We start from the raw sequence: 26753 nt of genomic DNA on the forward strand, positions 1-26753 counted from the left end.
AGAGCGTCTACTTGCGTTTCATCATTTAACCGCCAGAGGTCGCACGTCCTGCGTAACAATCAGTAATCGAATTTTGTTGATCCATTCTTCATTATTTTTAAAATCATGCCGTAATTAACTACGTGAATAATGAAAACAATTTTTCTGTTTATTATTAAAATTCAATATTACTAAAAAAGGAATAAAAAAGAATTACACATACAAAAAATATCTATCGAATGAATTTATTGGGTTTGATATATATTTTCATTTAAAATTTTCTATTAAAATGCATTTTTTTTTATTCAACAAAAAATTTGATCCTGGAGTATTTAAATTAACATTTACCGTTAGAGGCGGGGTTTTCTCGTTAAGTTAGTTTGATGAACACGTGCTAAGGATCGCATGATGAAATCCTGACCGGGATGTCTGCAGCTACGTGTAAATATACATACACACATATATATATATAGACGCAATTTAAACGATCGAAATGTCAATCAATTATGTCATTAACCAAGCAAATCTCGTAACTGTTACTGATAGTAATAATATTAACCAGTATTATGCAAGATGTAAAATATTTTTAAAAATATAAACATATTGCACTATATAGTTTTAGTTCTAATCTTTAAAAAATATATGATTCCATATAAAGCTGACTTATGTGGAATGGATACTTAAAGAATTTTTATTGAGGCAATCATACAATTCACGATGCGATGTGCAATTGAACGTGGTGTTGATTCATTAATAAATGAGAGTAAATGCTAATGCGATACATATTGTGCTGGCCAATTTGTTATGGTAATGATTTTTTTCAAATTTTCTTGATTTATGAATTTATTTTCTTTTTTAATAAAAACTGGAATATTCATGAAAATAAATAAATTGTAGGAATCTTCAAGCAGAATCCCGAAAAGTCGTAACAATGTAGTTCTCCTGGATAAAACAGCCGCGTCGTTTAAGGAATCTGCAAACATCATGCGAAAAAGAAATATAACCTTATCATGGATATCCATGGCGTAATTTAATAGTAACGTTCAAATTAAATCTACAAAATAGATATCTGTACATTTGCTACTAATTTGTGATATAAACATCAAAATGTTAAGAATATACCATAGAATCGATTATACAAGCACATTAATAGAAGACATTCGTTTTACTGCAATTTACTAGTCGATGCTTACTTTTCATAACTGAAAACTGTAACACATCTGTGCACCACGTTTCATAACTATGTCGTTGATTTACTATCGACGATGATAACACTTCTTTTGATATCACAAGCCTATGATTTTAACCTACTTATAGGTATTTTCAACGTTTGGAATATTGTGTAATACCATTTTACATGATCGTGTCCATTGTTTTTTAATTTTTACTATACAAATTTAATTTCGGCTATTTATATCAATTTTTATTGAGTTATTTTTTTTATTTCTATATACTTTAATTAATATAGAAAAAGATAAATTTCGGTTTATTAATGGCCAAAACAAAATGTTACAAATGAGGAAAGCGTCTTCCTGGTATTGCTTTTTTTCCTCGATGTTTAATGGGAATAATTAATTTTGTTGGCTTATTCTTTGAATGCCACGTATGCAAATCGTGTAAAAATGGTTTAGTTAATTCTCGTAATTCTTTCTGTCTTTCAAGATCAGTTGTTGGAAAATCTATATCTTCATGAAGAGGCTGCCATCGATTATCACCATTAGAAATTACTGGGTCAGCTGTTACCACATCCTGATCCTCCTTCAATCCACAATAATTACGTGCTGCGAAAAAGTTTTGTAACCGTTTATAAAATTATAATCATAAACTCATTTTTTATGAATGAGGTCAAGAAGATGTCAATATTTTGATAATTTGTCTAGTACTATTTTAACAAGATGATAAAAAAGGTTCAAGTTATACGATCAAAAAATATATATGACAAATCATTTCAAGAATTTGCAAGGAAAGGTAAAAAGATTATTTCAATCATATGTTATTACAAATTATTTAAAGAAAAGTAAAAACTCATTCCAACTTGTATAAAAGAAAATATATCTAAAAAGAGTGACATACGATATTTTTCATAGACACATTTATCAACAGGTGTGTCTTCTGGCAAGATATCATCTGTTTTAAGAACAACTTTAAAAGCGTCTGCTCGATCGAGGGCGTCCTTCATGCTCGTGTCTTCTGGATTCTGTTCAAAATTCAATGATTCATCTTTCAGCCACACGAGTCGAAGAAGATGGTGTTAGTGTAAGAAACGCATTTCACTAACGCCATATTTTGCGTCTGTTACGTATTTTTCAATGCGTAATCGCGTAACCTTGAATCATATCGTACGAAAAGTACATGTGATACCTCGTGTGCATAACATGGTCGCATCAATGAGATGAACAAATTGTGCGCAGTTGCTTGCCATGTAATATCGTCATAATTTAGTGCTTTTTACCATAAAAATATTTGAAAGCATTTTAATTCGAACCTCTGAGTATTACAAAATTCACAATATTACATGAAGATGGATCTTAACCTTTTCCGTTTTATTAGAAATGTGATAACAGCATAGCCGAAATAATAAATGTTCACTTTGACGATAGTGAAAGTTTTGATTTCAATTACACGACATTTGCAAATCGGGAAATAAACTCACAATTTTGACGAAATTTTGAAGAAATAAAGCTCATGTATGTATCTGACTGTTTCATCGAAAAAGAAGATAGTTATGACATCGTGATGTAATATCCAGGATATTTAATTCCACGTATGAGCTGTTCTCACGTTAATTCTGTGGCTGACAAACTGTTTACATTTTTGTTTCCCTACTCTTATGTTTTTAAGATCGCTGCTGTTAAAAGGCTAAAGGCAGTTAGGTAGGAAGTCCAAAAAGAAAGTTACTTTAATAGAGAAAAGAAGATTTGGATGTATGCCTAATAGTAGTAATACCTTTAATCGATAAATCATGCCTGGTGTATATTTCTTTGGATGATCCATATGAAGTTTTTCACTAAGTTTCACATCTTCATCCTGATCTTTTAATTTCATATAGGAATAGTCATTTATATTTGCAACTGAAACGCCGTCCGATTTTTTCGTTTTACCTTTCCACCAAATTGGTGGTTTCAATAAAGCACAAGGTTCAACGCTCGTCCTAAGAGAAACATTCTTCTATCTTTTTCATTAAACGTAAGAGAGATAACAGAGATACCTACTCAAGCTTTTCTTCTCTTTCTGTGCATTCCACGCTAGTCCCTTTATATTTTTCAAAATCCTTCAATCTTCTATTGCGGATGTACCACAATTCATACTGTAGTGACCGCGGGAATATTAAGCAGACAGCTAAAAAGTAAGAATTTTAAGGTAAAGTGGAAATTGCTTTCGTTAAAAGTTTGGTAGATAATAAAATACAATTCTGTTTTCTTTTAGCTTCTATAAAGGACTGAAGCAAAGCTTGTATTGGAACAGTCGATTGATGCTCGTAACATCGATCGGTGATTAGCAATTAGACTAATTTTTCCGACGACTCGCTGAAATTGGGTTACAAATCATTCATGACTAATTAGCGAATTAGTGTCGTACACGATTCATTTTGTTATTGATTGCTTCTCGGACGTCCAATTATTTGTACGATTCGATTGGCTGAAATTGCTAGACCGGTATGTATCGACCTATTACTTTAAGTGGGAAGCAATTAGTACTTCAGACAATCTAAAGGATCAACTTTATTGCACATCGTTGTTGAAGGAAAATGATAACATTATACTTATAAATATTATACTTATAAGTCAATAATTTTGATTATCATAAACGCAATGTAAAAACTGGTAATCGTATTATTTATTAAACATTTGCATTGCAAATTTTATTGAGTATACATTTGTAATGCAAATCTTTTTAAATAAAAAGAATGGAATAATCACAATGTGTACATTTATGATATTAAATGGTACCAACGTTTCTGTGCTTTTTGATCATGCTTCCATCTTGGCATAATACTCAATGTTTGATAAACAATTCCGTCATCCTTTTCAGGAGGAGCCACGTATCTTTCTTTCTCCTTTGCGAGCCATCTCTCTAAAGTGCGGGAATCCAGTTCCGCTATAGGTGCTGAAGGGTCGACTACAACAATTATACAAACATTCACCTAATGCGATTAATTTAACTCAATTGTGACACGGTTTTCAATGCCGTTAACCGAGGGGGATCGATTAAACGATGCGAGATAAATATATAACGTTCTTCATGGTCGCGTACTATATTCAAACACTACGTGTTTCAAAACAAAGCAAAGGCTATTACTACTATCATCGAAATTCATCATTGAAATTAACGAATTGTTACACGCGTTAAATTTACGTAAATAGCATTGTAATAAATCTTTTCTTAACTTAATAAGTTAATTCGTTGTTACTCATTTTTCTATGAAAATCGGTGTAACGGTTTTTAACGATGACAAACGTATTTATTTTCCAATTCTCAGGAATGTCAGTGAAAAAGTGCTATCGTTCATGTTTAAATAAGATATGGATTTTTCAAGGCGATAAACTTACACACTGTCCTTTTGATCGGCTTGAGCTGGTTAGCTACGTATTTATGGGTGGCAGTCGGTTTTCCATGGTAAAATATTCCATCTGCCACGAAGGTTGGCGAAATATCGGTTATATAATAGTCGAGAGGTGGTGGCTCTGGAAACTAGATCGTTATACCATAAAACGATTATGACATAATCGCGCAATCGCGTAAATGGTAATTAGATAATTCCTTATTCGTACCATAAACATTTTCACGCGCCTGATATTTACGAAAGAAATATGGGCTTTTACAGAATATTTACTTGTGGAATTACGATTTACAGATTACTCAAAATCATCGAGTCAGTGATTCACTGAAATTTCATGGGATTGCAGGCTGTCTGTCACCGCAAATAAAGATAACCACGATTATTCTATCGAGATGACATCGTTGCTTATCGGTGTCGACGTTCAGAACTCCGTCAAGGGAATGTGGTTCCGCCTCTCGGTTTCAAGTTGATCATCTTGGCGCCAAATCACGTCTGGATCGAAAGTTCCAAGTTACGAGGCAGAAATCGAAACCAGTTCTTCAAGGTTGTTCGCCTCATCTAAAACAGTTACGACTAATCGATAATCCCTTGTACAGACGAAATCAGGTTCCATGGCAAACTTCTCGCATGTAAATGACCTAACCTAATAGTCGCAATTCCATAAAAATTCGAAAGTGTGAATGCGAACAATCTTAGTCGATGAAAATCATGAGTGAACATTATTGACACTTTATTCAGACCATCCCGATGTCGCAGAGTCGGTCATCTCGCCCCGAATCGGAGCTTAGACATCGTACGAAAAAGAAGTCTTCGAGGGAGAGAAAAGGCAAACCGGATGTTGGGGTAGTACCAGAATTTGGTAGCCGTGACACAGTTGTCCTGGATAATAAAGAACAGTACCTCTTCCTATTGGAATTCTTCATCCATCATATGACCAGCGAACGTTTAGCAAAGCTCAACCAAATGTTCTTCGTCCCGACCACTATATCCGTGGAGTTCCTCCACTTTACAGGAGAAAAAGGTATAGAGATAACTCCCGTGGACCCCATGTTTCAACCTCAAGCTGGAGTCGCAGATGACGTCGAGTATTTCTTCTCCGGTCGTTCCGTGATGTTCGCTATTGATCAGTACACGGTGATCAATAAAATCTTAGATTTAATCATCAAGCTATGTGTGCAAAAGAAAATGCCGGAAGGCGTGAAACCGGACGTGTTGGTGGGTAACGGAGAGCTGGACCTCTCTAAGTATTTCGCCGCATTAAGGAAAGAAATGTTGCAATGCTGGCACAAGATGATACCACCACCGAAGGTGTTCGAAGGGGAAGTTCCGATAACTTACAACGACAACGTGATCGGCTGTATATGCATGTTTGTTAGGATTTCCGCATTCGGGCAAACCATCGTCACAGAATTCGAGGCACCACCTGATAGGACCGTGTCATCGTATATCTTCAAGGGCGACGAATGCAACGAAAAGTCACCAGTATACAAATGTCGCATCGTTGATTCTAAGGTCGCGGATGTCTGCAGGGATTCCAAGGATGAATTACTGAAGGATGGTCCTCCTTGTCGCGTTTGTATCAAGGAGGAACATCCCTGCACTCCATGCGGAGTTCCAATCGGGGCGACGTTGAAACCGAACGTAAGTCGCAAACAGATCTGCGAGACGACTCTGGTGACGAAGTCGCGATCGAAACCGGATATGTGCTCCGACGTGCACAAACAGGCCGGACTGATACAGTCAAGTCGAGGTCCAGTGCAACCGTGCGGAAAGGCGGTGGTTCTGAAGGTGTCCGGAATCCTGGATACGGGCCAGGATAAAAAGCCCACGGTCACAGTGGCGCCTGAATCTGAAGCCACTGGACCGGATGCTTCTGATCCTGACCACGACGTGTTTGTACTGAGGATTGGAAAAAGGGGCATTGTTGGAGCTGGAGAAAAGTCGGATATACAATTGGAGATGAAAACGCCGAAAGGACCCGAAAAAGGGCCACCCATTAGATGCGAGACTAGGGAAATGCAGACCGATGACAAGAAGGGCAAGAAGAAGAGGAAGAAGAAGAAAAAGAAGTGAACGGAGTAGACTGGGCTTTTTTATAAATTGTTTTTGATTAGACCTGGAAAACGTTGATTTTACTCTCGAGTTTGGCGTATTTTATTGTTTACACGAATGTTATTAAATTCATATATTTCGAATATTTAATTGTGTTTCTTCTATTGCGCAATAGAGTATTTTCAAGCGGGCATTTTGAATTCTGCCGCGCAACGCCCTCTGCGTTGATTTCGAACCTCAAAATTATTGAAATTGCGTGACTCGATGAGAATATCTAAATTGAGGGTTACTAAATAAATACACGTTGGATCTTACGTAACAATGATTAAGCAAATCATGGGAATAGAGTTTGGAAATTTGTAATATCGTAACGTGTTCAAAATGGCAGATGAACAGGAGCTTTTCTTGATCGAGTTTCTCGTCGACAAAGTCAAAATTCCGGTAATAAGAGCCATGCAAGACGAGTTATTACCAGCTTCTACCTGCGTCTCATTCCAAGTAATCGAAACATTTATTAAACACGCAAATCAACCGTTAAGAAATTACCCGTACCATAACCTTTTCATAAATATCTTTCTACATATTTTCTTTCTTTTCATCTCATGGTAATCTCATTTTATATCTTATTTTACATTCGCAAAATTCATAAACTAAGATAATTACGTTTCAACTGAAATCCACAGATTCTCAACCTACCGCCAGTTGACATTTGCCAAGAAGTCCTAACAGACGGTTGTGGTTGCTCCGAGGGCGATACCCAAGTTTTCAAGAAGGGCAAATCTTGTTTATTTGCATTACCATCGATGGTTCTTCAAAGACCTTTGACCACCTTTCCCATAAAATTGTCCGTTTATAAGAAACTACCGCCAGGAGTACTACCGGATGTGTTGCTGGTCGGTAGTCACCAGATCGAGGCTAAGGCTATATTGAATGCCGCATTGAGTCAGCACGTCTTCAAAATAGTGAATCCCTGTCAAACGATTAAAAATACGTTCAAAATTACAACTGTAACAGGACAGTGCGTCGGTCACGTGACAGTTTATATAAGAGCTTCCTGTTTCGGCAAGAAGATCATCACCCAGTTTCAAATTCCGCATAATAGAAAACCGTATCTTTTCAAAGGAGCGGACGACAGTCCTGTTTTTCAGTGCAAAAAGATACCCTCTGATTGCTACACGCCAACCCCATTGAAGTATACCTGTATGAGGAAGTGTATTGACGGCAGTGGCGAGTCTGCCGGAAGAACCTGTTGTCCAACACCGGTCATTCAGACATCCCCGTGTCCGCCATTGCCTGACAAGTATAAACAGCCCGATTATGGTCCACGACCATGCTGTCCCTCGCGTCAAGGATCTCCTAAGTACTCAGTTTTGTTGTCTTGGAACCCTTTTAAATGCGATTAAATCGAATGAACTAATAGTCTAGGACCTAACAGAGTAGACCAGTTTGATCTATTGTGTTATACGCGTCGTCATTTTTTTTCCTTTATTGTATAGTATCTCTTTAGTTTCTTTCATACTAACTCATCTGCAAAGCAATTACACCTTTGCAGAAAGACGAACATTTTCTCGGGTTTTATGCATTCATTTTGAGAACAAATGGTGACGAACCTGAAAACTTACGTGTGCATGATTCGAATTCTAATAAGAAATCCCATAAAGTCGAATGTGATGTCATGCAGCACCAATAAGTTGATTCTCACATTTGGCATTCGTGTATTTTTCAACTCTTTTCTAGACATTCTTGCATATTTTTATTCCTATTTCTTTATTATTTAATTATTTATCTGTTCTTTCAGCGTTTCACATTTTTCTACGTCTTTAAAAAATGATATTTCACATTTGTAATATAAAAGAATACACTAAATCATCCATAACTGAAAATATTTACTATGGTAACGAATCGATTATCAATGTGAGTGAGACATGAAAGGTTCGGTTGTTCAATTTGAATGCTTGCAAGTGATAGCAATTTAGCCAGATCGGTTTTCATGTATTTTTATCACGCTCGAATGCATTCGATTTCGTTTTATTACCGCAGGTTCAATTCCGATAGTTGTCTAAAAAAGGAACAATTATTTCATTTACAGTTAAAATACGATTTTCTTTTTAGTAATACGCGAATCTTTTTGCTCGTTCTCAGCTGTCCCCCGTGTTCGCCAAAAGCACGGGGGAGAGATCAGTTAGCAGCCACTGTTGGAATATCGTCGTGTTGCTGTTCACAAACTGGTCAAGTATTCAGTGGATTACGTGCTTCCGGTCGTCAACAAACGATCTCAGAAGGAAAATGCAGTCCATGTGCACAACCGGATCCTTGTCCACCTTGTTGCGGTGCTTCCTCTCCGATGGTGTCGAAAGGGTATAAAAGGCATGGCGATTTATTTGGCAAAGAAAGCACGAAAAAGTGCGGATGTCCAGTGAAAGATTACACTTGCAACTGTCGGACATCTAAATGAAACAGGACGCTTCTTCTTCTGAAAAGTGGGAGAAACTTACTTTCGATATGAATAAAATAAGAGGGATAGAATATTAAATACATAAGGATAACCGAACTGAGAAGAAGGTACAATTTTATTTTATTTTTTATCTGATTTATCAACGTCGCATGAACTGTGTATGGTTATTAGCAACCATAATTCGAGATAAATACATCGTAGAAATTTTATAATAGAAGCTTTGAGTCTCTTAAGGAAGACAATGCTTTTGATACGATTTGAAAATAGTTTGTGAAAAGAATCACCGAATTAGAATGTACGCCGTTCACTTTTACTTTGCGAGGTATTGATTAAAGTGAAATTGGCTCTTAGAAAGTCATTTGTTTCAATACTCAACGTCGAAAAACTGTCACTATTTCGTAACCCAAACTTCTCCGAACAAAATTCTTCGTGAACATGACGACTACGATAGAAAAGCATGAACCAAAGCTGAGAATCCTGACCACTTCCTCGGTAATCAGTTATTTCTTTTATACTATTATCCTTTATTATCATTTTCATTGGATCCACTTTTCTTCAATTTTTAGTTAGCCTATCCGTACGACGTGTTACTTAAGATCCTGACTGGAAACGTGCTAATAGCTTTTCAATGGGAAGCGATATTCATCAGTGCATTTCTCAATCTGAATAATATTTCGAGGAAGAAATTACCAGCTATTAAAGAAGAGACTTTCCCGAAATTAAAACAGAAAGAAGCGATTAGTGAGCCATGCTGGGAGAAGATTAACGTCAAGAATGTTGAAAACATAAAGACAGTGGAGCAAGTTGCAGAGAAGAAGCGCAGAGGAAAGAAGAAATCCGATAAACACAGCGAGAGGAAACGGAAGGAACAGTCAGAAGAACGCGAGGCAGAAGAGAAGGAACGTTTACGAAAATGGGAGGAATGTTGGGAGAGAAACCTTAAGGCTCAAGAAGAACGCGACGATGCTGAATGTTGCATCGGTAAAGACCTGTGCGTGAGGCCGAAGACACAATCGAATATTTGGATCAACGTGACTCAAGATAGATCTATCCAAGAAATACACATGACCATCAAGTAAAAATCACTTATATTTCCATCACAAAAGATTCTAGAATTTACTGTTCATGTTAGATTCGTAAAAGAGGAACTATGTAACGTTAAATGGTACTATAAGCATTTTATTTATTCTTCACTTCTTTACTGATCTTGCTAGATGTTAGGTAATAGAAGTAGCAATTTAACAAAACGAACGATTAATTTGCATAGACATGTTCCGGTTTCGAGACCAAAGCCTCCACCTCTACCGCCTTTGAAAGCACAAAAACCGACAGTCACTGTGTCCATGGAGAAAAGTGACACGCGGAAAATTGAGAAGAGCAAAACGCAGAAAGTTGAGAAAAAGTGTAGCGAGAAAAAGAAGAAGAAGTAGCGAATAAAGACAAAGACAGCGATTGATTTGTTCACGATGACTCTCCACTTTTTTACACCCTTCTTTAGTCTGCAACGTATTTCCCTGTTTGTCGAGGCATTCGTAAAAATACGACAGAGAACCCATCGGCTATAAGAACAGTGTCTTGGCGTTATTCTCGTCGTTTGAGACAAGGTTCGGCGAAGTACCAAAGTGGAAGTTGTCAAGGAATAAAAAGAACAGACCGAGCGCAACGTTTTCGCCTTCGTCGGTGTATAGCGCTTGGATGTAGAGATATGAGAAAGGACACTTTCGAGAATGCAACAAAATAGCAATGAAATTATCACTCGCGAAAGATAAGTATAAAAGTTGTAGATATAAAAAGAGGAAAATTTTGTAGTTTCTTCGATTCGACGAGTGTTCATTGACACGACCCCCAAGGAAACAGACCTGTTAATGTGGAAACAGCAAGGACGTTGCACGCGAGAAGTTATTCCTGTCCAGCATGGCTAAGGGAAGGGACAAGAAGGGAAAGAAGGTGGGTGATAAAAGGTGACGAAAGGAACGAAGGAAGGCGATGAACGTTCGAGAGGAGGGATCACGAGGATGAGACTGCGCGTGCTCTCTCTCTTTCCTCCGCCACCCTCTGTGCTTGCCAGCGAACGTCGACAGGGTTGTAAGCCGATATTGTCGAGCAGGCGCATTGGGAACCGGCGACCAGCCGGAAAGGAAGATAACAATAAAAGAGCATATATAATCGCGCCTGAACGCACATTAACCTCGCGGCCTGGCTGGTTGGCTGGCTGGTGCGTCGCCTGTCGAAATGTAAGCACAATGAGAGAGAGAAACGAGAAAGTGAAGTACCTTCGAAAGTGAAGTAGCACGCGCGCGTGTACGCCCTGATAACTTGACATCTCGACCACGTCCACAGGATCCCCTCAGGTGGTGATCCTTTGTACAGAGAATATTCTTCTTTAGGGATAATTTGGTCGGTCCTGTTTTTGTCTGTTTCGTTTTGAAGGATCATGAACAACTCGCCGCAGAATACAGAGGTGGCCGGGCAACAACACCGAACCGGCGTTGAGAACAGCGACGAGGAGGAATGGAGTGGTGTCGTGGAATGTGTAATGTTATTACATCGACTCGTGTATCGAAAGAATGATTTTTATTTGCTGAAACAGCCTTCCTCGAGCAGTTTCTTGTTGCCCATTTCGAGTTGTTTTTCGTGGTCAAGGAAATTCTGTGGGTTGCACAACGTGTGTTGAATCTTATTATCTGATTCTTATTTTTTGTTATTGTTATTATTGTTGTTGTTATTGTTCTTGTTGTTTGCACCCGTTTTTGTGTCCTGCCCGTAGTTGTCTGTTGATTTTATTTAATCCTGATTACCGCGCAAATATTCCAAAAATGCATTAAATGTTTGGGTTACGTGGTTTTCGTTGCGACGCTACGTTTAGGATGTAGACTCGGTAGAAGTTTAGTAAAGTTCGTTTAGTTTATCGAAACATGAGTTTCGTTAGTTAAAGTATGCAGTCTTAGAGAATGAAATAGAAATTTCGTTTATTTTCTGCTTGTTACTGTGCTTACCGTGCTACTGTGTTCCTTCACAGGCTGTGCTGGAAAGATCAAAGTCAGATCGAGTAACACGAGCGGATGAAGATAGACGTCGTCGCACTATCATCGTCGAGAAAAAAAATGGCACGTACGGTTTCACGTTACAGGTAACATACCCGCTCATCTTCTCATATCCTGTTTAAGTTAGACAAGACATGCTAAAATAAAATAATAATTACTCTGGAATATTCAACTTCCATAGAAATTGATATTCAGTTTAACTATAAAAATTTTAATTGACTTACATGAAATTGCACAGAGTTATGGGATACATTACAAGAGGGAACAGGAAATCGAGATGGTCACGTACGTTGACTATGTGGAATATGATGGACCAGCGTTCAAAGCAGGTATGCGAGAGGGTGACGTGATACTTTCGATAAATGGCCACGAAATGGACAGAGCGGATCACAAAACATTGGTCAATTTTATAAAGAACTGTGATACCAGAATGCGAATGGTTGTGTCCTTCGAAGACTGCGTAAGAAAGGTGAATATCAAGAAGGTTAATAACTGATAATCACTTTCAATTTTAAGAAGACGTAATATTAACGATCTTTTTTCAGGTGGAACTGCATATGCGTTATATCGAGTTACAACGTGCTCTCCAATCACGCTTCGGTGAATTAGAGAGACTTTGCGAAAGAGAACGGTCTATTCTCATGGGTCGATGGAAAACCCATTCACTGCCAGCACGCAAGAGAACGCCTAACAGTGTGATCACGAATAACCCCAATCAGCCATCACCATCGTCAAGTTTCAATTCGTCTACGATTCAATGTTGTCGGCCAGCTACGTCTACGGAACATTTGCTACTCTACAACGTGGTATCCTAAAAGCATCATTTATATTTCGCATCGATTTAATTATTGAAACTTCAGAAAAAATAACGAATGCTTTTATAGTTTCCGGATGGACGGCCATGTTTAGTTCCTCGGAACACTGCTTGCCTAGTAACCGTAGGACCCCCGCGTTCACGAAGTGACCATCATCATTTCCTCTCGAAGATGTCGAGTGAATCAGGAGTTTCATCACGACATAGTTATCACCAGGCAAACGGAATGAACAGTACGCCAGCTAAGTCAAAATCGCACAAATCATGTCAACAACAACAACAGCAGTCTAATACCAGTGGAGATCCACTCCCCCTTCATCCGTCGCCACAAAATAACTTATGCGTTGCTTGCATCTCAAGCGCCAGTCGTCGTAGAGAACAATCAGACAACGGCAGTTTAGATGCATATGACCTAGCCAGTCCATGCTGTGATCCAAATTGTGTTCCTAGTCGCAGACGTCGAGAAAAACAAAGAAGAGCAAGGAACGAACAGAATCATCATCAGCAACAGCAGCAGCAGCAGCAGCAACAAGTGCAGCATCTCCACGTGCAACGAGATCAGTCACAGCAAACGCAACAGCAACAACAACATAACACGCATAATTGTTCTCGTACGTCAGGACATAGTCTGCATTCTGTGACTAGTAGTGACATATCAACCGCAGCTGAAAGCGTCGCATCTTGTTCAACAAGCCTAAGCACAGATACCCTTTATTGGGATCCAAATATACATCAACGTCCACCACCGTGCCTTCAATACGCCAAACCAAAGTCCTGGGACAATCTGACTACCAAGGCGTTCGGTGGCTATGGTTTCGGATATGGTTATTTAGATACAGCTACAATAAAAACTCATAGTGCTGAGAGACCAGGAAAGGGTGCACATGGACGAGCAAAAACGCCGACTGGTACTGTACAAAGGAGAACAAGCAGTAGTACTATGTATTCAGGCAACACCAACAGACACTTTCAGCCCACCAAATCTACCGAAAGTTTGTTAATACCTCCGCCATATCAAGGCGAACTCGATGCTAGTTTGAGCTGTGAATGTTTAGACGGGCCAGCACCCCGATGCATGCCAGTGATTCAACTAGAAAAGCACAGTCGACCGGATGAAGGTGGATATATTATCAGTACGCATACTCAAGTTCGACATCGTAGATCTAGTCATTCAGATGGGAAATTAAGGGCACTAAATAATTCCGAAGTGACACATCTGTAAATTATCTTTTTCATTGGAAATTATATTCTAATAAAAATACTCGCATAATCATATTAAATCCTGAATGACAACGAGGTATCTAACACGTATCGTACGTCGAACTTGTTCGCATTTAAACCTTTATATTCAGCTTTATATCGTGACAGTTAGTATTATATTGTCGCCGAATGATGAAGGAATGGACCACCGTTTTTGAAAGTTTTTCGGATATGTATGATTGCCAACAAATTTGGTTAACTAAGTTATGATTTGATCAACGAATGGTTTTTTACTGAGATTTCAGGACAATATGATAAAAAATCGTAATGTTTATGACACTATTTAAATCTTTTTAAAATTTTTATCGTAGTCGACCATTTATTTGATTGAAAACAGTTTTAAACTGTGGCAAACGTGAATAGTAATATTATCGTTATCATAAGAAAACTAAATTATTAAAGTGTATTATTTCGAAGTTGAAAATATACAATTATCCTATAATTACACGAAACAACGAAATAAAATCCAAAAATAAACAAAAATTTTGTACGAAAATAATAAAATTCAAATATGTAATTTTTTGTTATATTATACAATTTTCTCTGCAAGTCTACTTTCCAATTTTTAAATATTATATTTCAGCATTTTAGATTAACGTATATATTTTAAAAAATACTTTGTTATATAATATAATATTTGTGTTCAAAAGTATAAATAAACCTACATACGAAATTCCTATAATTTTTCCTTTGTACCAACCAATCAAAATTAACATACTAGTGAATTTTACTAGATAGATCTTACTTCTCAATCTATGTTAAATATATACGTTTATGCCTGTATTATTTTGTGAGACACTTAAGTTAGGTTATATTTTGATCTTCAATATATGAAAATATCAACAAAATGTCAAGAAAAAAACATAATGTATCATACATAAAACCAAATGAGCCAAAATTTTTACGTGAATTAAAAGAACAAATTGGGTATAAGGAAGGACCTACGATCGATACAAAAGTATGTTTTATTATTTTTCATTATATAATAATATTTACTCAATTCTTAGCTTATTAATTATAATGCAGATGTATATTAATAATTATTCATAGTTGAGGATATTTATCATTAAGTCATTAAATATACTATAATAAGTACCTATTGATAACCAGCATGAACAATACTTTAAATAATGTACCAAAAACAGAGAGAAGTATTACCACAAGATTCAGATAATGAAGAAGAAGTACGTGATGAAGAAAAGCCTATTGTAGTTGTATTGAATCATGAACATTTATCTGAAGAACAAGCAGAAGAGTATAAGAAAAAGAAAGAACAAGGTTTGGTTATTGTATAATTTACACTTATGATAATAGATAAATTTAATGAAAAATAAACTACATATATATTATATTGTAGAGGAAGCTAACGCTCCGGCAGATTTATCTAAGAGAATTATATTTAGGAAAAACAAAATAACAAAAGCAGAATCAGATATAGCAGATAGACCAGTAAGAAAAAAAATAAAAACAGTGAAACAAGAAAAAGCTGTATTATCTTTTAATGATGATGATGAAGATGACTTATAACATTATTTGTGTACTTCAAATGCTTTTATAATTAAAATATATAAAATAAGATAACATTCACTGTACACATTTTAAAAAATATTGAAAATACATTTTCAATATATACAGTAGCTGATTGGTATAATAACAATATATATATTTATAACAGACTTACATAAATTAAAATTTAGTAGAAGACCTTTGTATATTTAGGTATACTACAAATTTATATTTAAAATGTAAATATTATTGTACAGAATCTTATTTTCTAATAATAGTATTAAAAAAATAAATATAATCAACTTTACAAACAACAATTTTTAATAAATAATAACTTATTAAAAATGTTAAAATTGTGTGCTTAATTGCACATAAATAAAGTAATGTTTTTAATATCATAAAAAAATAATTCTATGCAATAAAAATGTTTGCGTCGTTTTATATATGTAATATATTATATAATATATATACATATAATATATAATGTATACTATATATATAGTTTAAATAATAAATATTTTATACGTAATATTTATAAAAGTAACAAAATAAGTTTTTAGATATTAAACCATATGAGGAGTGTCTCCCTAAAGAACCTATACAAAAGGGCGGGGGCTTGTTAGTCAACCCTATTACTATACATTGTTGCAATTGCAGATTGTCCTTATTCTTGGGAGAGCTTCTCATTGGATGTGCACGTGTAGCTAGTCACGTGACTATATATAACAAACGCTACTGGTCGTTTCGTCCCTTTAACATTACGCGTACGTCATAAAATTTACTGTCACGTGATTATCGTCGCCATCTTGGCAGTTTTCGACGACGAAGGTAAGAAGGATCAGTGACGTCAACCCAAATAAACATAAAGTATATGTGAATAATTTTGATATAAAAACGGTGTATATCAAGTGTCGAAGGAGTCGCGTGTGTAGCCGAATATTTATCAGTGCTCCGAACGGTCAGTGAATTTAAATAGCGCGGCATTTGCGATGTGTGTGTGTTTCGATTATTAGTCCTCTTTGGGGGGATAATCGCGATCGGCTAGCGACCACCACGGCAGCTGTTCGACAGTTAAGCCAGCCCTTATGAAGAAATGGCGGCAGCTTTCTAAATTTCAATAAATCAGTAAACATGAGTGTTTCAGCTTTTGATCGTAGATAAAAACAAAATATTAATTCTATGAAAACGTCAAAGAACTTGCAATTGATTTGTTGGATTTTATGATTTGTACAGTTGTGGTACCGAATAACACAATATAACCAGGGCCGTGTCGATCCTCTCAATTCCCTTGCGCATTCCCCATACTTTTTAACTTCCTCTTATCTCTTGTTAATTAAATTGTCTCGATGGAAATTTATTTTGAACGTACATACTAATGTTTACATTCTTCTAGTAATTTGTAATTTAAACGGATTATTATTGCTATGATAATAGGACTTATTTATAATATATTGATTTCTATTAATTACAAACGTTCGCATAGTTAAATAAATTTCATCAAATATTTCAATAATATTTATATATTGAAAATTGTTAAGTAGATTTTATAATATAATTTATTTTCATCATTTTCATGTTCAATCCATTTGTTCGATGACGAAGACTATCATTAATAATTTATTTTAATATGAAATTATATATATCGAGACAGAGTGTTTTATTCTTTGAGTGGTATGATTTTACACCATTATTTTGCTTACTTAAGTGCATGATCAGCAAAGTACAAAGTAAAATTCTAAGAAAAGTGCTGTATGTAAATGATTAAAATTCCGATAGAATCACGATTTTTATTCCGTAGAGTAAATAAAATGTTATGTATTAATATTTTTAATTTCAATTATTAAATTTTAATTTATATAGTTGTATATTTTTTTATTTCAAAGCATTTATAATATACTAAAATAGAAAGTAATTTAACCATAATCTTCTTTTGTGTTTGACGTATCTTAAACAATTTGTGTTGTTTATAATGCTCACTTTTTTTAAGATAAACGAAGAAACCAAAGATAAACAGAAATATTTAAACAATTTCATTGTTTTACTTTTATCGAAGTAGGAAATTCATATAATATTTCTAAAAATCTGTTTTTTCTATTTTTTTATACGATGTTTATGAAAGTAATGATATTTATACGGAAAATAGTCAAATAATGATTAAGAAGCGTCAAGATGAAATATATATCATGAAATTCTTTTTTCTGTTCCATGACTCTTTGTAGTTTTATTTGTACTTAATCCTCGTAAAAAGAGCCCATGATTTTGCGACGGCCCTGGGCATAACTTTTTAACGTTTCCAACGTTGCGCCTGCCCTCTGGTGCCTAATTTTCAGCGATGAATGTTCACTATTTACAGGTTTTGTGAATAAACCGTGTATCGTGTGTATAAGGACAAATCGTAGCTCCACCGCCGCCACTGAAGATTGCAGGTTGTGAAAATGTCGCGGTATCAGAAAATCGTTTAGGACAGCAAGCGGTCAGGTGCGTATATTTGTGCTTGGTGACAGGAGACGGATAGAGTTCGTACGCGTTCCATTACCTCATAGATCTGCCGGGATTCGTGGACAGCGAGTTAAGTAGCACGAGACATGCATCGAACGAGCATACTGAATGGAATTCCTCATATTTTCAATTACGATTATGCATTAAATTCTTTTTTTACGTTTACCAAATTTTAAATAGTATTATTGACACTTTCAACAATGATGCATGCTGCATCAAGATGAACATTGGTGTAGGTTAAAATATACTCAGCATCTTTTAGAGAAATGCTGCGCCCTTCAAATGGATTCATAGAAAGATTGTAATTCAGATTTGTTGTACTTGATATATTGAATCAAATTTATCGATGGAATTTTAAACTATTTAATATGAATTTAAACCGTAACTCGAAAAAATCTAGTAAAACCTTGAATAAGAACGTTGATCGGGTGAATCAGATCTATATAGATAATCTGACAAAATGGTCCGCGTTTATCTAGTTCCTTCTTTGTCACGTACATCAATCCGTATTAGAATGTTTACTCGTTCGCAGTTTCCAAGTCACATAGATTTATATCATTGAATATTTGTAAGGAAAATCTGTTTAAGTGCAGTATCGTTGTGGAAAATCAATCTGTCATGATCGGATTCGGTAGGTCATAGGGTTGTTCTGTAGGTGGTTGGCGTGTTGTCCGACATGTAGTATAGAGTTCGGAAGGTTGTGCGCTCGCGCGCTCACCTATGGATGGCGAGTTGATAGGTCGTGTGTGCGTATGACTACATGTATGTTTATACATCTGTGGATGCATACGAAAGGCGAAAGTTCAATGTGTAAGTTGTAGGTATAGGTGTAGGTTGGTAGGTTGTGAAGGTTGACTGTGGAGAGGTACGGCGGAGGGCTGACTGGCTGGCGCTCGGACGCGGTGGCTGGCGAGTGCAGGTGACTGACTGAGAGACGCTAACCATTCAAGCTACTTCACAGGACTTCGCTCATCCGATCATTTTTATCCACGGGTGACTGTCTATTCTCTAATCACTTTTACAACTGCGTGTGCCAAGATTTTTTCGGACTAAACGAATGTATTTCGGCAACGCGTTGACTGGAAAGCAACGTACCACAAACTTTGTTGGTTATGGGAACAAGGAAATAGGAGTACGGAATTCGCAGCGCCATTTTGAAAAATTCGGCCCCGCTAAAAATTCCCTCTCTCTCTCCCCGCCCTCGCGTTCACATCGTCAATGTAATGAAACGCGTCGTCGCCACGAGCCGCTTATTCCTGTGTTCTTATTAACTGTTTAGATCAACTGTACAGTGGTGGCCCCATGGAAGGCACGCTGGAAGAACCCCCTATTAAGGACTCATCTCAGGCCAGTCCTGATAAGGTTCTCAAAGGTATGGTCTGCCCCTGTTTGAAACTCTTAGAACAACCCTTTTGATTACTTATTTTTTGAATACTTATTTTTGTATTTACTTTATGTTTTTCTTCTGTTATTACTGAAAAGTGACACCACAATTAGGTTTTTATCCCTTTTGAGGGCATTATTTTACAATACTTTATAATATTTAATTGAAATTGGATATCATTTAAAAAGTATAGTTTATCATGTGGACATATAGAAGATATTAATATATTATTTTTGCCTAATTATATACCATTGTAATTGTCAATAACAAATATATTTCATTGACTTATCGACTAATGTAATTAATATTCTATAATTAGTTTTGTGTAAAAATACTAATAGTCTGCTTCATTTATCATATAATATTTAAGTAACATGTATACTTAACATTAAAACAGATTTTTATTTATATCAAAATGTTTTATGTTTTGCAGATGTGATTCCAAATGGGGTTAATGGAGATTATAATGACAAAGAAGAATTCATTGATGCAGATACTAATATATCCAAACTTGTGTCAAAAGAAATTAGTAGTGTAGTAAGAGAGGACAGAGAGGCAAATGGAAAAGAAGATGAAGAGGATAAACCTAGAATGGAAGTTGAAATTGAAGAAAGGGGTTTAAAATCTGAAAATAGTGAACGGAATGGGATAACACAAAGTAGAATTAAAGGGAGTGAAATGTCAGAGTCAGAAAATGGCTCTAAAATGTCTAAATCATCTGAGGGTGTCAGTGAGATGAACAATTTTAGTGAAGTGTCTAAGACTGAAGATAAGTGTAAAAACACATCATGTGAGGCTATGGAAGTTGATGAACAGAGTAATAACTCAGATGTTGAATGTCTTGATGAAAGCATAACTGAAATACACTCTGATAATGACGATGTGTTCACTATGAAAAATTCTGCCCTTAAGGATAATAAAAATCTATCAGGCAGTAGTGATATACAACTTAATGACAGTAGCGAAATTGCTGATAGCAGTATGGATACATCTGATGTGAAAATTTGTGAAGAAAATGGAAGTTGCGATAGTCCTGATATTGAAGAAATAACTGATAGTGCAAAGAATGGTCATAATACTTCTCCAGAACGTGCTAATAAAGACCCAAAACAAAGAAAATCAAGAAAGCAAGTAGATCTTAGTAGTATTACACCAAGAAGAAGTTCTCGTAACATTAAGAGGACAAGTTATATAGAAAAAGAAATAGAGGAAGAGGAAGTAGATGACGATGGTTCAGACATTGAAGAAATTAAGCCAGAGGATCCTCTGGCTGGTGTTGATAGTAAAGACAAAGAAAATTCTAAACTAAAATCACCAGTCAAAAATAGTAAAACTACTATTGTAGTTAATGATACTAAACGGCTGGTAGAAATTGCTGCAGGCAGTAAATCTGTAAAAGGAGGAAAGAAAGAACCTACTTTAGTTATTATAGACACAAATTCTATACTTTCTGGGCGTGGTGGTGTTCCTGTGAGTAACAGTAAACCTCATCATACTGTTTCTAGTACTAGCTCATTTTCAGTAGTTCCAATGGGAATGACAACACAACCTATGTATTCTAATATGAGGACAACTATTACCCCTGTGCCCATGACTTCAAAAACTGCACAGTTAAGTCCTAAAACCACGAGTATGACTACAGTCACACCTACAGTAACACCTCCTATATTACCTACTTTAACTGATGATATGTTTGTAGTAGAAGCCCCATCTTTTATAGTACCATATGTATATGAAAAACCACCTCTGAAACCATTAAAAGAATTTGTTACAAAATTGGAGAAATGCTTAGAAGAACAAGAAAAAGAAGAAAGAAGCAAAAGATGCACAGAAGAAAATAAAGGAGAGGAATATGATGAAGATTCACTGGATGTGAGTCAAAAAAATAAAGATAAAAGTGAAGAAAGTGATAATGAAGGAAATTGTAAAGGTAAAAAGGAAGAAGATAGAGGTGACAATTCATTAGACATAACTGATTCTGGATTTAATAATATAAGTGATAAACAAGATATACGACAAGATGATAGGAATAAAGTACTGACATATTTTGATTTACCACTGGGAAAATTTTTCATGCAAATTGGAGTGAATCTTGTTCAAGAATATGTGCAAACTGATCTTTTACGGACTCAAAAACGTAAACAAGGCAAAGGTAGCACCTCAGCTGAAACTCAACTAGCTATAAATTCACTCATTAAGAACCTAGAATTTAGTAAAGAAAATAATGAACCATTCCATTTAGAACTGAAAAAATGTGAATTCTGTAATTTTAAAACAGAATCAACTTTAGTCATGCAACATCATTTAGAAACTCCACATATGCGCAATTATGTTTACAAGTGTAATTTTTGTCCAGTCGAAGTACGTAGTCCTCATGATATCTTATTCCACATGGAAGCAGAACATAATACTCGTGGGAGGTTGGAAAGGGGTCCAGCTTTTCATCAGTGTCCTAATTGTCCATTTGAAGATAACCAAAAGGGCAAATTAACTCGACATATACTTGCTTGTACTAAGAAATTCAGACCAGAAAAAAATCTAGAACCAGCTGCTGATTGGGAACCTCCTGCAAAAATTCCAAGATTAAATCGAACAAGACCTGTTGGACCGACTAACCCCAGTGCTCTTGCAATGGCAATGAGCGGTAAGGGACCTCAGCCACTTTTACCAAAATTACTACCTGCTTCAGCTACTGGTCGCGGAAGGGGAAGGCCTCCTATGCAACCGAGATATTCAGATTTGAAAACGTTACGACCGGGTGGTACAACAATGCGACAAGGTACGTTTTTAATATATAAGATTAATCATAACATATTATGTTGAATTGGATGCATTGTTTAATTCTATTGTAACATATTATGATGTTTTAGATAACGTTGCAGGAATGATGTATCGTCCAACATCGTCTGGTTTATTGGTCCCTACTTCATACCAGTTTGGTAGTAACCAAATATTCCAGGTAAAAATGTTTTCAGTTTTTACTGGTTTTTTTTTAATAATAAACGAAATTTAAGTATTTTTATAATAGTATATGTACGCGCAATTTTTTGTGAATATCAAAAAATTATGTTGCATATTGAATTTACTCAAACATTATAACTTTTGTTATAATTTAATAATATCATGGGCAATGATAATCATCAAAAGTCATGCCCCTGAAGTAATATATCTTAGTTACAATGTATAAGCACACATATGATATGCACAGTATATTTCCTTAATTTTTTCTGTAATAATATTGTCAATATCAAAATACAATGTTTAAAAAATATTTGATAAATTTATCTCACCATATTTTATGTATTAAATTGAAAAAATAATTAATTTAATTAACATTATTATAATAAGGAAAGAATTGTGTACTTATTTCATTTATTCATATTTAGGTGTTCTATATTCTATTTATTCACTAATAGCATATATTAATTTTCTGTTTTGAATTTGTATTGGGTCATTCTGGTTTTATCAGTATTTATAAAAAAAAAAACTACAGGTTCACAAATTTAAGTAAATAAAAATTTGAAAATTTGTAAAAAAATATATGGGTGGTGACAGGTGGTGGGTGGCTCTGGGACTGTCATGTCGGCTGTCTCGGGAGTGAGTAGCAGTAGCGGCGGCAGTTCCGGTCAACCCACACCCATTGCACTTGTACCCAACGTAATCGACTCTCTCTCTAGATTGTCCTCGTCACAGGTAAATAATTATTGGAACGTACCAGGAAGATTAAATTGATTTTGTAAGATTTGTGATCGCATGGATAATGTGTTCCACAGGTGCAAAACAGCTTTTATAACCAATTTCTTGAGATTGACATAATAAAGCTGTACACAATTGCTTATAGGAGTTAACAATATGTGTAAAGTTATAGCTAAACATATCATTAGTGTGCAGTGCAACTAGTTTTGTAATTATTAATTTGAACAATGTATTTTGATCCCTGTAGTATTTTGCATTATGGAAATGTTTAATTTTATATGGGTATAATTTTACATTGTTTTTAAACTTTGAAGAAATTCATTGACAATTTCTATTGCCTTTGTAAAATTGATTGATAATAACTACTACTTAAAATATATTTAAAACATAAAATTCTTAAGTGACATACAGTTTGACAGTGTATAACATTATTTAATCAAGAAGGAGTAATTATATCCTGCAGTATAATTATATTTAAAATAATTAGTGTATTTTATATTTTTCAGAACACAACAGCGAGTCCTAAAAATCCTACAGCAAAATTGTTAAGTCAACCAAGTATATCTATAACTCCTTTACCACGTACAACATCACAAACATCAATTCCTGGTTCTGGTACTTCATCAAAGTCTGGAGGAAAAACCACATTTGTTATATGTGAGATCTGCGATGGCTATATTAAAGTAAGTTAGATATTAGATTAATTGTAAAATATTTTATCATCTTTTTTATTATTTTGTATCTTGAAAAATCCTTATGTGGATTATAAATACAGATGCATTTTGTGTCATTTATTTAACTGTATTTTTTATGGATTTCAAAAAGTTTACAGTGTAACTAAAAATTGATGTATTATGTAATTTCAACTTAGAGAATAACTCAGGATTAATTTTTTTTTTAAGAATTCAAGAATTTTTTTAGGAAGATGTGAACTAAAATTAAAAATAGTCATAGAAATTATGAATCACATATGGCAAATTACTTTTTACCCAATCTAATATTTTATATTTACATAATTTTAGTATAACATTTTATTAAATTGAATAATATTATAACTATTATTCATTGTATATTGTAAACTTGGATTACTTTAGCTCTTATGTAAAGTTCCCTTTTCTTCTTCTTTTTCAGGATTTAGAACAACTACGTAACCATATGCAATGGATTCACAAAGTAAAAATACATCCAAAGATGATTTATAATAGACCTCCATTGAATTGCCAAAAATGTCAGTTTCGGTTTTTCACAGATCAGGTACACAATTGTACAATTTTATATATAAATTTATATATGAAATGATGACAAATAACATATAGAGTAAATTATATAATGTAAAAATTAATATCTCTCTATATTTATTTATTTATCAATTAATATTGACTATGTATTTGCCGCTTTTTTAATCGTGATAGTTTTAATATTTGTATCCATAAAAAACTCAATAATAATAGTATTATATTTTTATTGTTACAGGGTCTAGAAAGACATTTACTTGGTTCTCATGGTTTGGTTACATCCAGCATGCAAGAAGCTGCAAACAGAGGAAAAGATGCAGGTCGCTGTCCCGCTTGCGGCAGGGTAAGTTTATACTGTTTATATTGCTCAGCATTCAAAATGATATGCGTGTGAAATTGGGAGGTATAAATTTAAACAGCAAAATACTTGAGGGTTGTGGATCTTAATTTTTAGGTATATCAATGGAAATTACTAAATCATGTTGCGCGAGATCATGGAATGACATTAAAACCGGCGCATCTATCTTATAAATGTACAGTTTGCACTGCCACGTTTGGAATGTATAAGCAGTTTGAAAATCATGTATATTCGGCACATAGTGTCGTAGCTAAACGAGTAATGGATAAGAAGAACACACCTTCATCTCCATCGTCCAGATCCAATGACTCCCTTCTGAAGCCACTGAAGATTAATGATGAAATTACAATTATTCCACAACCAGCAAAACCTACAACCAGGTCGGGTACATCTCAAGGCAGAGGAAAATAGCAATGATCAGCAGAGTGATACATGTGTCTTGTCTTACTGAATTTCACGTAATTTTGAGGTACTCCATACCGGTCATTGTAGTATACAATGACTGACGTGCCGTGTACATGTGTATGCATATTATGCTTAAGACGCAATTACAACACATAAATCTACAACTCTTGGCAAAAAAACTAGTTGATTGCGTAATAATATTCCATCAATGATTATACCTATATATTTATTTAAGAATTTTTATTGTTGTTATCAGACATAGATAAAATAGACTGTAAAAATATTAAAGGGTGGCCTTCAGTCTAATTCCTTGGTTAATCCTAGAGCTGCATATTCCTGACCTACACGCCTATGAAAACCTATAAATACGAAGTATATTTACATTTTATGCGACACTCACATGTCATACTGCGAATCACTCTTAAATAGTAAATTCACTAATAATATAAATTCTTTTTCTAAGACAAATATATTTGAATTAATTCTATTTTGTTATTAACGCTAATACAATTACGTAGGACAATGAACGATAAATTGTCCTAACTCTATATATTCGATGTGTCTACGCGTCATGTTGCGAAGAAATTTCTGAACGATATATCAAATAATAAATTGTACTAATTAACGCGAGTGCCCTAGACTGTTTCGCGATTTTTTTGGTACATAATGAATATCAATAGTTTTTCTCACTTTTTTTCTATCTCATGTATACCTTCTCTTTTTCTAATTTCGCCATCATACTTTTAAGCGACGAATGTGGAATTTATAATACTTTACTTAATTTGTAATATCTCGTAAAGTTGTGTGTATGAAGTAAGTTATAAAATCAAAAATCTTTTGAAGTTGTAAATTGTATCTATTGCTATAAGTTGAAATTTTTCGTCGCAGACATTGTAATAAAACATTAAGTTTTAGTTTTGCGCTCTTATATAAACAAAAATGTACATTAACATAGAGTATAATATAAACGATTATATCAATAAAATAGGATGGCACGCATATGTGTATACATTTTTTCTGTTGAAATGATATATTTATCATAAAACACCGAACTTGTTAGTACGAACATCGCAACATTTAAACATATATATTTATATATGTATATATATAATATCTAGAAAAATATTATATATATAAATATGTAAAATTATTCTAGTATAGTGATAGCGTGGTATAAGAAGGGACAATTAATTATCTTCTTGTAAGCACTATGAATTTATAAGCTTATATGAATATGTAGATAGTCGAAAAAAGTAACAGATTTAATTTAATAATTTCAATCTTTTCGTAATAAGTTTTGTACGTTATTGTAGGAAATAATTTTAGAGGAAAAAAATTGCATTCGACAAAGAAAATAACATAGTGCATTTTTACACTGTATGGTTGTATTATTTAATTCTACTACCACTTGTCAGCCACTTTTACGGCAAGCTACGTTGGTAAAACAGAGAAACATTCATAGACGTAATTACAGAAATATATAGTTTACTGTAATAATTTGTACA

At 34.7% G+C, this 26753-nt stretch overlaps 6 protein-coding genes and 1 long non-coding RNA gene across 14 annotated transcripts; 6 read left to right on the plus strand and 1 right to left on the minus strand.

The window, feature by feature from the left end:
• Positions 1-343: 343 nt before the first annotated feature.
• LOC108554221 (uncharacterized) lies at positions 344-960 on the plus strand. The gene is made up of 3 exons (XR_001890689.1): positions 344-420; positions 638-786; positions 877-960. It is a non-coding gene; the product is annotated as an uncharacterized LOC108554221 (long non-coding RNA).
• A 528-nt stretch (positions 961-1488) lies between these two features.
• Positions 1489-4394, minus strand: LOC108554194 (uncharacterized). The gene is made up of 6 exons (XM_017909388.1): positions 4391-4394; positions 3934-4098; positions 3192-3318; positions 2926-3130; positions 2053-2176; positions 1489-1760 (listed from the first exon to the last, which is right to left on the minus strand). The coding sequence occupies exons 1-6, from the start codon at positions 4392-4394 to the stop codon at positions 1489-1491; spliced, it is 897 nt and encodes a 298-aa protein (XP_017764877.1).
• Positions 4395-5287: 893 nt separating this feature from the next.
• On the plus strand, positions 5288-6613 carry LOC108554195 (uncharacterized). Its single transcript, XM_017909389.1, has one exon. It carries the CDS (start codon positions 5288-5290, stop codon positions 6611-6613), a length of 1326 nt encoding a protein of 441 aa, XP_017764878.1.
• A 360-nt stretch (positions 6614-6973) lies between these two features.
• LOC108554196 (uncharacterized) lies at positions 6974-9047 on the plus strand. Its single transcript, XM_017909390.1, has 3 exons — positions 6974-7090; positions 7276-7952; positions 8735-9047. The coding sequence occupies exons 1-3, from the start codon at positions 6974-6976 to the stop codon at positions 9045-9047; spliced, it is 1107 nt and encodes a 368-aa protein (XP_017764879.1).
• Positions 9048-11174: 2127 nt separating this feature from the next.
• On the plus strand, positions 11175-14305 carry LOC108554209 (short spindle 6). Its single transcript, XM_017909412.1, has 5 exons — positions 11175-11580; positions 12067-12177; positions 12330-12560; positions 12637-12897; positions 12976-14305. The coding sequence occupies exons 1-5, from the start codon at positions 11482-11484 to the stop codon at positions 14125-14127; spliced, it is 1854 nt and encodes a 617-aa protein (XP_017764901.1). The 5' UTR covers positions 11175-11481; the 3' UTR covers positions 14128-14305.
• A 656-nt stretch (positions 14306-14961) lies between these two features.
• LOC108554219 (uncharacterized protein KIAA1143 homolog) lies at positions 14962-15692 on the plus strand. Its single transcript, XM_017909423.1, has 3 exons — positions 14962-15123; positions 15311-15443; positions 15523-15692. The coding sequence occupies exons 1-3, from the start codon at positions 15013-15015 to the stop codon at positions 15690-15692; spliced, it is 414 nt and encodes a 137-aa protein (XP_017764912.1). The 5' UTR covers positions 14962-15012.
• Positions 15693-16469: 777 nt separating this feature from the next.
• MEP-1 (zinc finger protein MEP-1) lies at positions 16470-25976 on the plus strand. Of its 8 annotated transcripts, none has more exons than XM_017909428.1 (10): positions 16470-16499; positions 18025-18149; positions 19450-19542; positions 19988-22333; positions 22425-22513; positions 23110-23247; positions 23757-23933; positions 24382-24504; positions 24724-24828; positions 24940-25254. In XM_017909428.1, exons 3-10 carry the CDS (start codon positions 19473-19475, stop codon positions 25252-25254), a joined length of 3363 nt encoding a protein of 1120 aa, XP_017764917.1. In that variant the 5' UTR covers positions 16470-16499; positions 18025-18149; positions 19450-19472. The 8 variants fall into 8 exon arrangements, with proteins under 8 accessions (XP_017764917.1, XP_017764922.1, XP_017764924.1 ...); XM_017909431.1 differs by lacking the exon at positions 16470-16499 and adding an exon at positions 16551-16796 and having other exon boundaries at positions 24940-25976; XM_017909427.1 differs by lacking the exon at positions 16470-16499 and adding an exon at positions 16553-16629.
• Positions 25977-26753: the final 777 nt, after the last annotated feature.

The sequence above is a fragment of the Eufriesea mexicana genome, unplaced genomic scaffold, assembly GCF_001483705.2.
Source record: "Eufriesea mexicana isolate 0111107269 unplaced genomic scaffold, ASM148370v2 scaffold18034, whole genome shotgun sequence".
Taxonomy (NCBI): Eukaryota; Metazoa; Arthropoda; class Insecta; order Hymenoptera; family Apidae; genus Eufriesea; species Eufriesea mexicana.

Excerpts from the sequence above, each read along its gene's own strand:
- LOC108554194 (XM_017909388.1), bottom strand. Across the intron at positions 3,131-3,191 it reads GAAAGAGAAGAAAAGCTTGA|GACGAGCGTTGAACCTTGTG; the intron begins GTAGGTATCTCT and ends TGTTTCTCTTAG. Across the intron at positions 2,177-2,925 it reads GCATGATTTATCGATTAAAG|AATCCAGAAGACACGAGCAT; the intron begins GTATTACTACTA and ends AATTTTGAACAG.
- LOC108554195 (XM_017909389.1), top strand. The coding sequence starts at position 5,288 with ATGTCGCAGAGTCGGTCATCTCGCCCCGAATCGGAGCTTAGACATCGT.
- LOC108554196 (XM_017909390.1), top strand. The coding sequence starts at position 6,974 with ATGGCAGATGAACAGGAGCTTTTCTTGATCGAGTTTCTCGTCGACAAA. Across the intron at positions 7,091-7,275 it reads CTACCTGCGTCTCATTCCAA|ATTCTCAACCTACCGCCAGT; the intron begins GTAATCGAAACA and ends TGAAATCCACAG. Across the intron at positions 7,953-8,734 it reads TCGCGTCAAGGATCTCCTAA|CTGTCCCCCGTGTTCGCCAA; the intron begins GTACTCAGTTTT and ends GCTCGTTCTCAG.
- LOC108554209 (XM_017909412.1), top strand. The coding sequence starts at position 11,482 with ATGAACAACTCGCCGCAGAATACAGAGGTGGCCGGGCAACAACACCGA. Across the intron at positions 12,178-12,329 it reads CGTACGGTTTCACGTTACAG|AGTTATGGGATACATTACAA; the intron begins GTAACATACCCG and ends GAAATTGCACAG. Across the intron at positions 12,561-12,636 it reads TCGAAGACTGCGTAAGAAAG|GTGGAACTGCATATGCGTTA; the intron begins GTGAATATCAAG and ends ATCTTTTTTCAG.
- LOC108554219 (XM_017909423.1), top strand. The coding sequence starts at position 15,013 with ATGTCAAGAAAAAAACATAATGTATCATACATAAAACCAAATGAGCCA. Across the intron at positions 15,124-15,310 it reads GACCTACGATCGATACAAAA|AGAGAAGTATTACCACAAGA; the intron begins GTATGTTTTATT and ends TACCAAAAACAG. Across the intron at positions 15,444-15,522 it reads TAAGAAAAAGAAAGAACAAG|AGGAAGCTAACGCTCCGGCA; the intron begins GTTTGGTTATTG and ends ATTATATTGTAG.
- MEP-1 (XM_017909428.1), top strand. The coding sequence starts at position 19,473 with ATGGAAGGCACGCTGGAAGAACCCCCTATTAAGGACTCATCTCAGGCC. Across the intron at positions 23,248-23,756 it reads CTAGATTGTCCTCGTCACAG|AACACAACAGCGAGTCCTAA; the intron begins GTAAATAATTAT and ends TATATTTTTCAG. Across the intron at positions 24,505-24,723 it reads TTCGGTTTTTCACAGATCAG|GGTCTAGAAAGACATTTACT; the intron begins GTACACAATTGT and ends TTATTGTTACAG.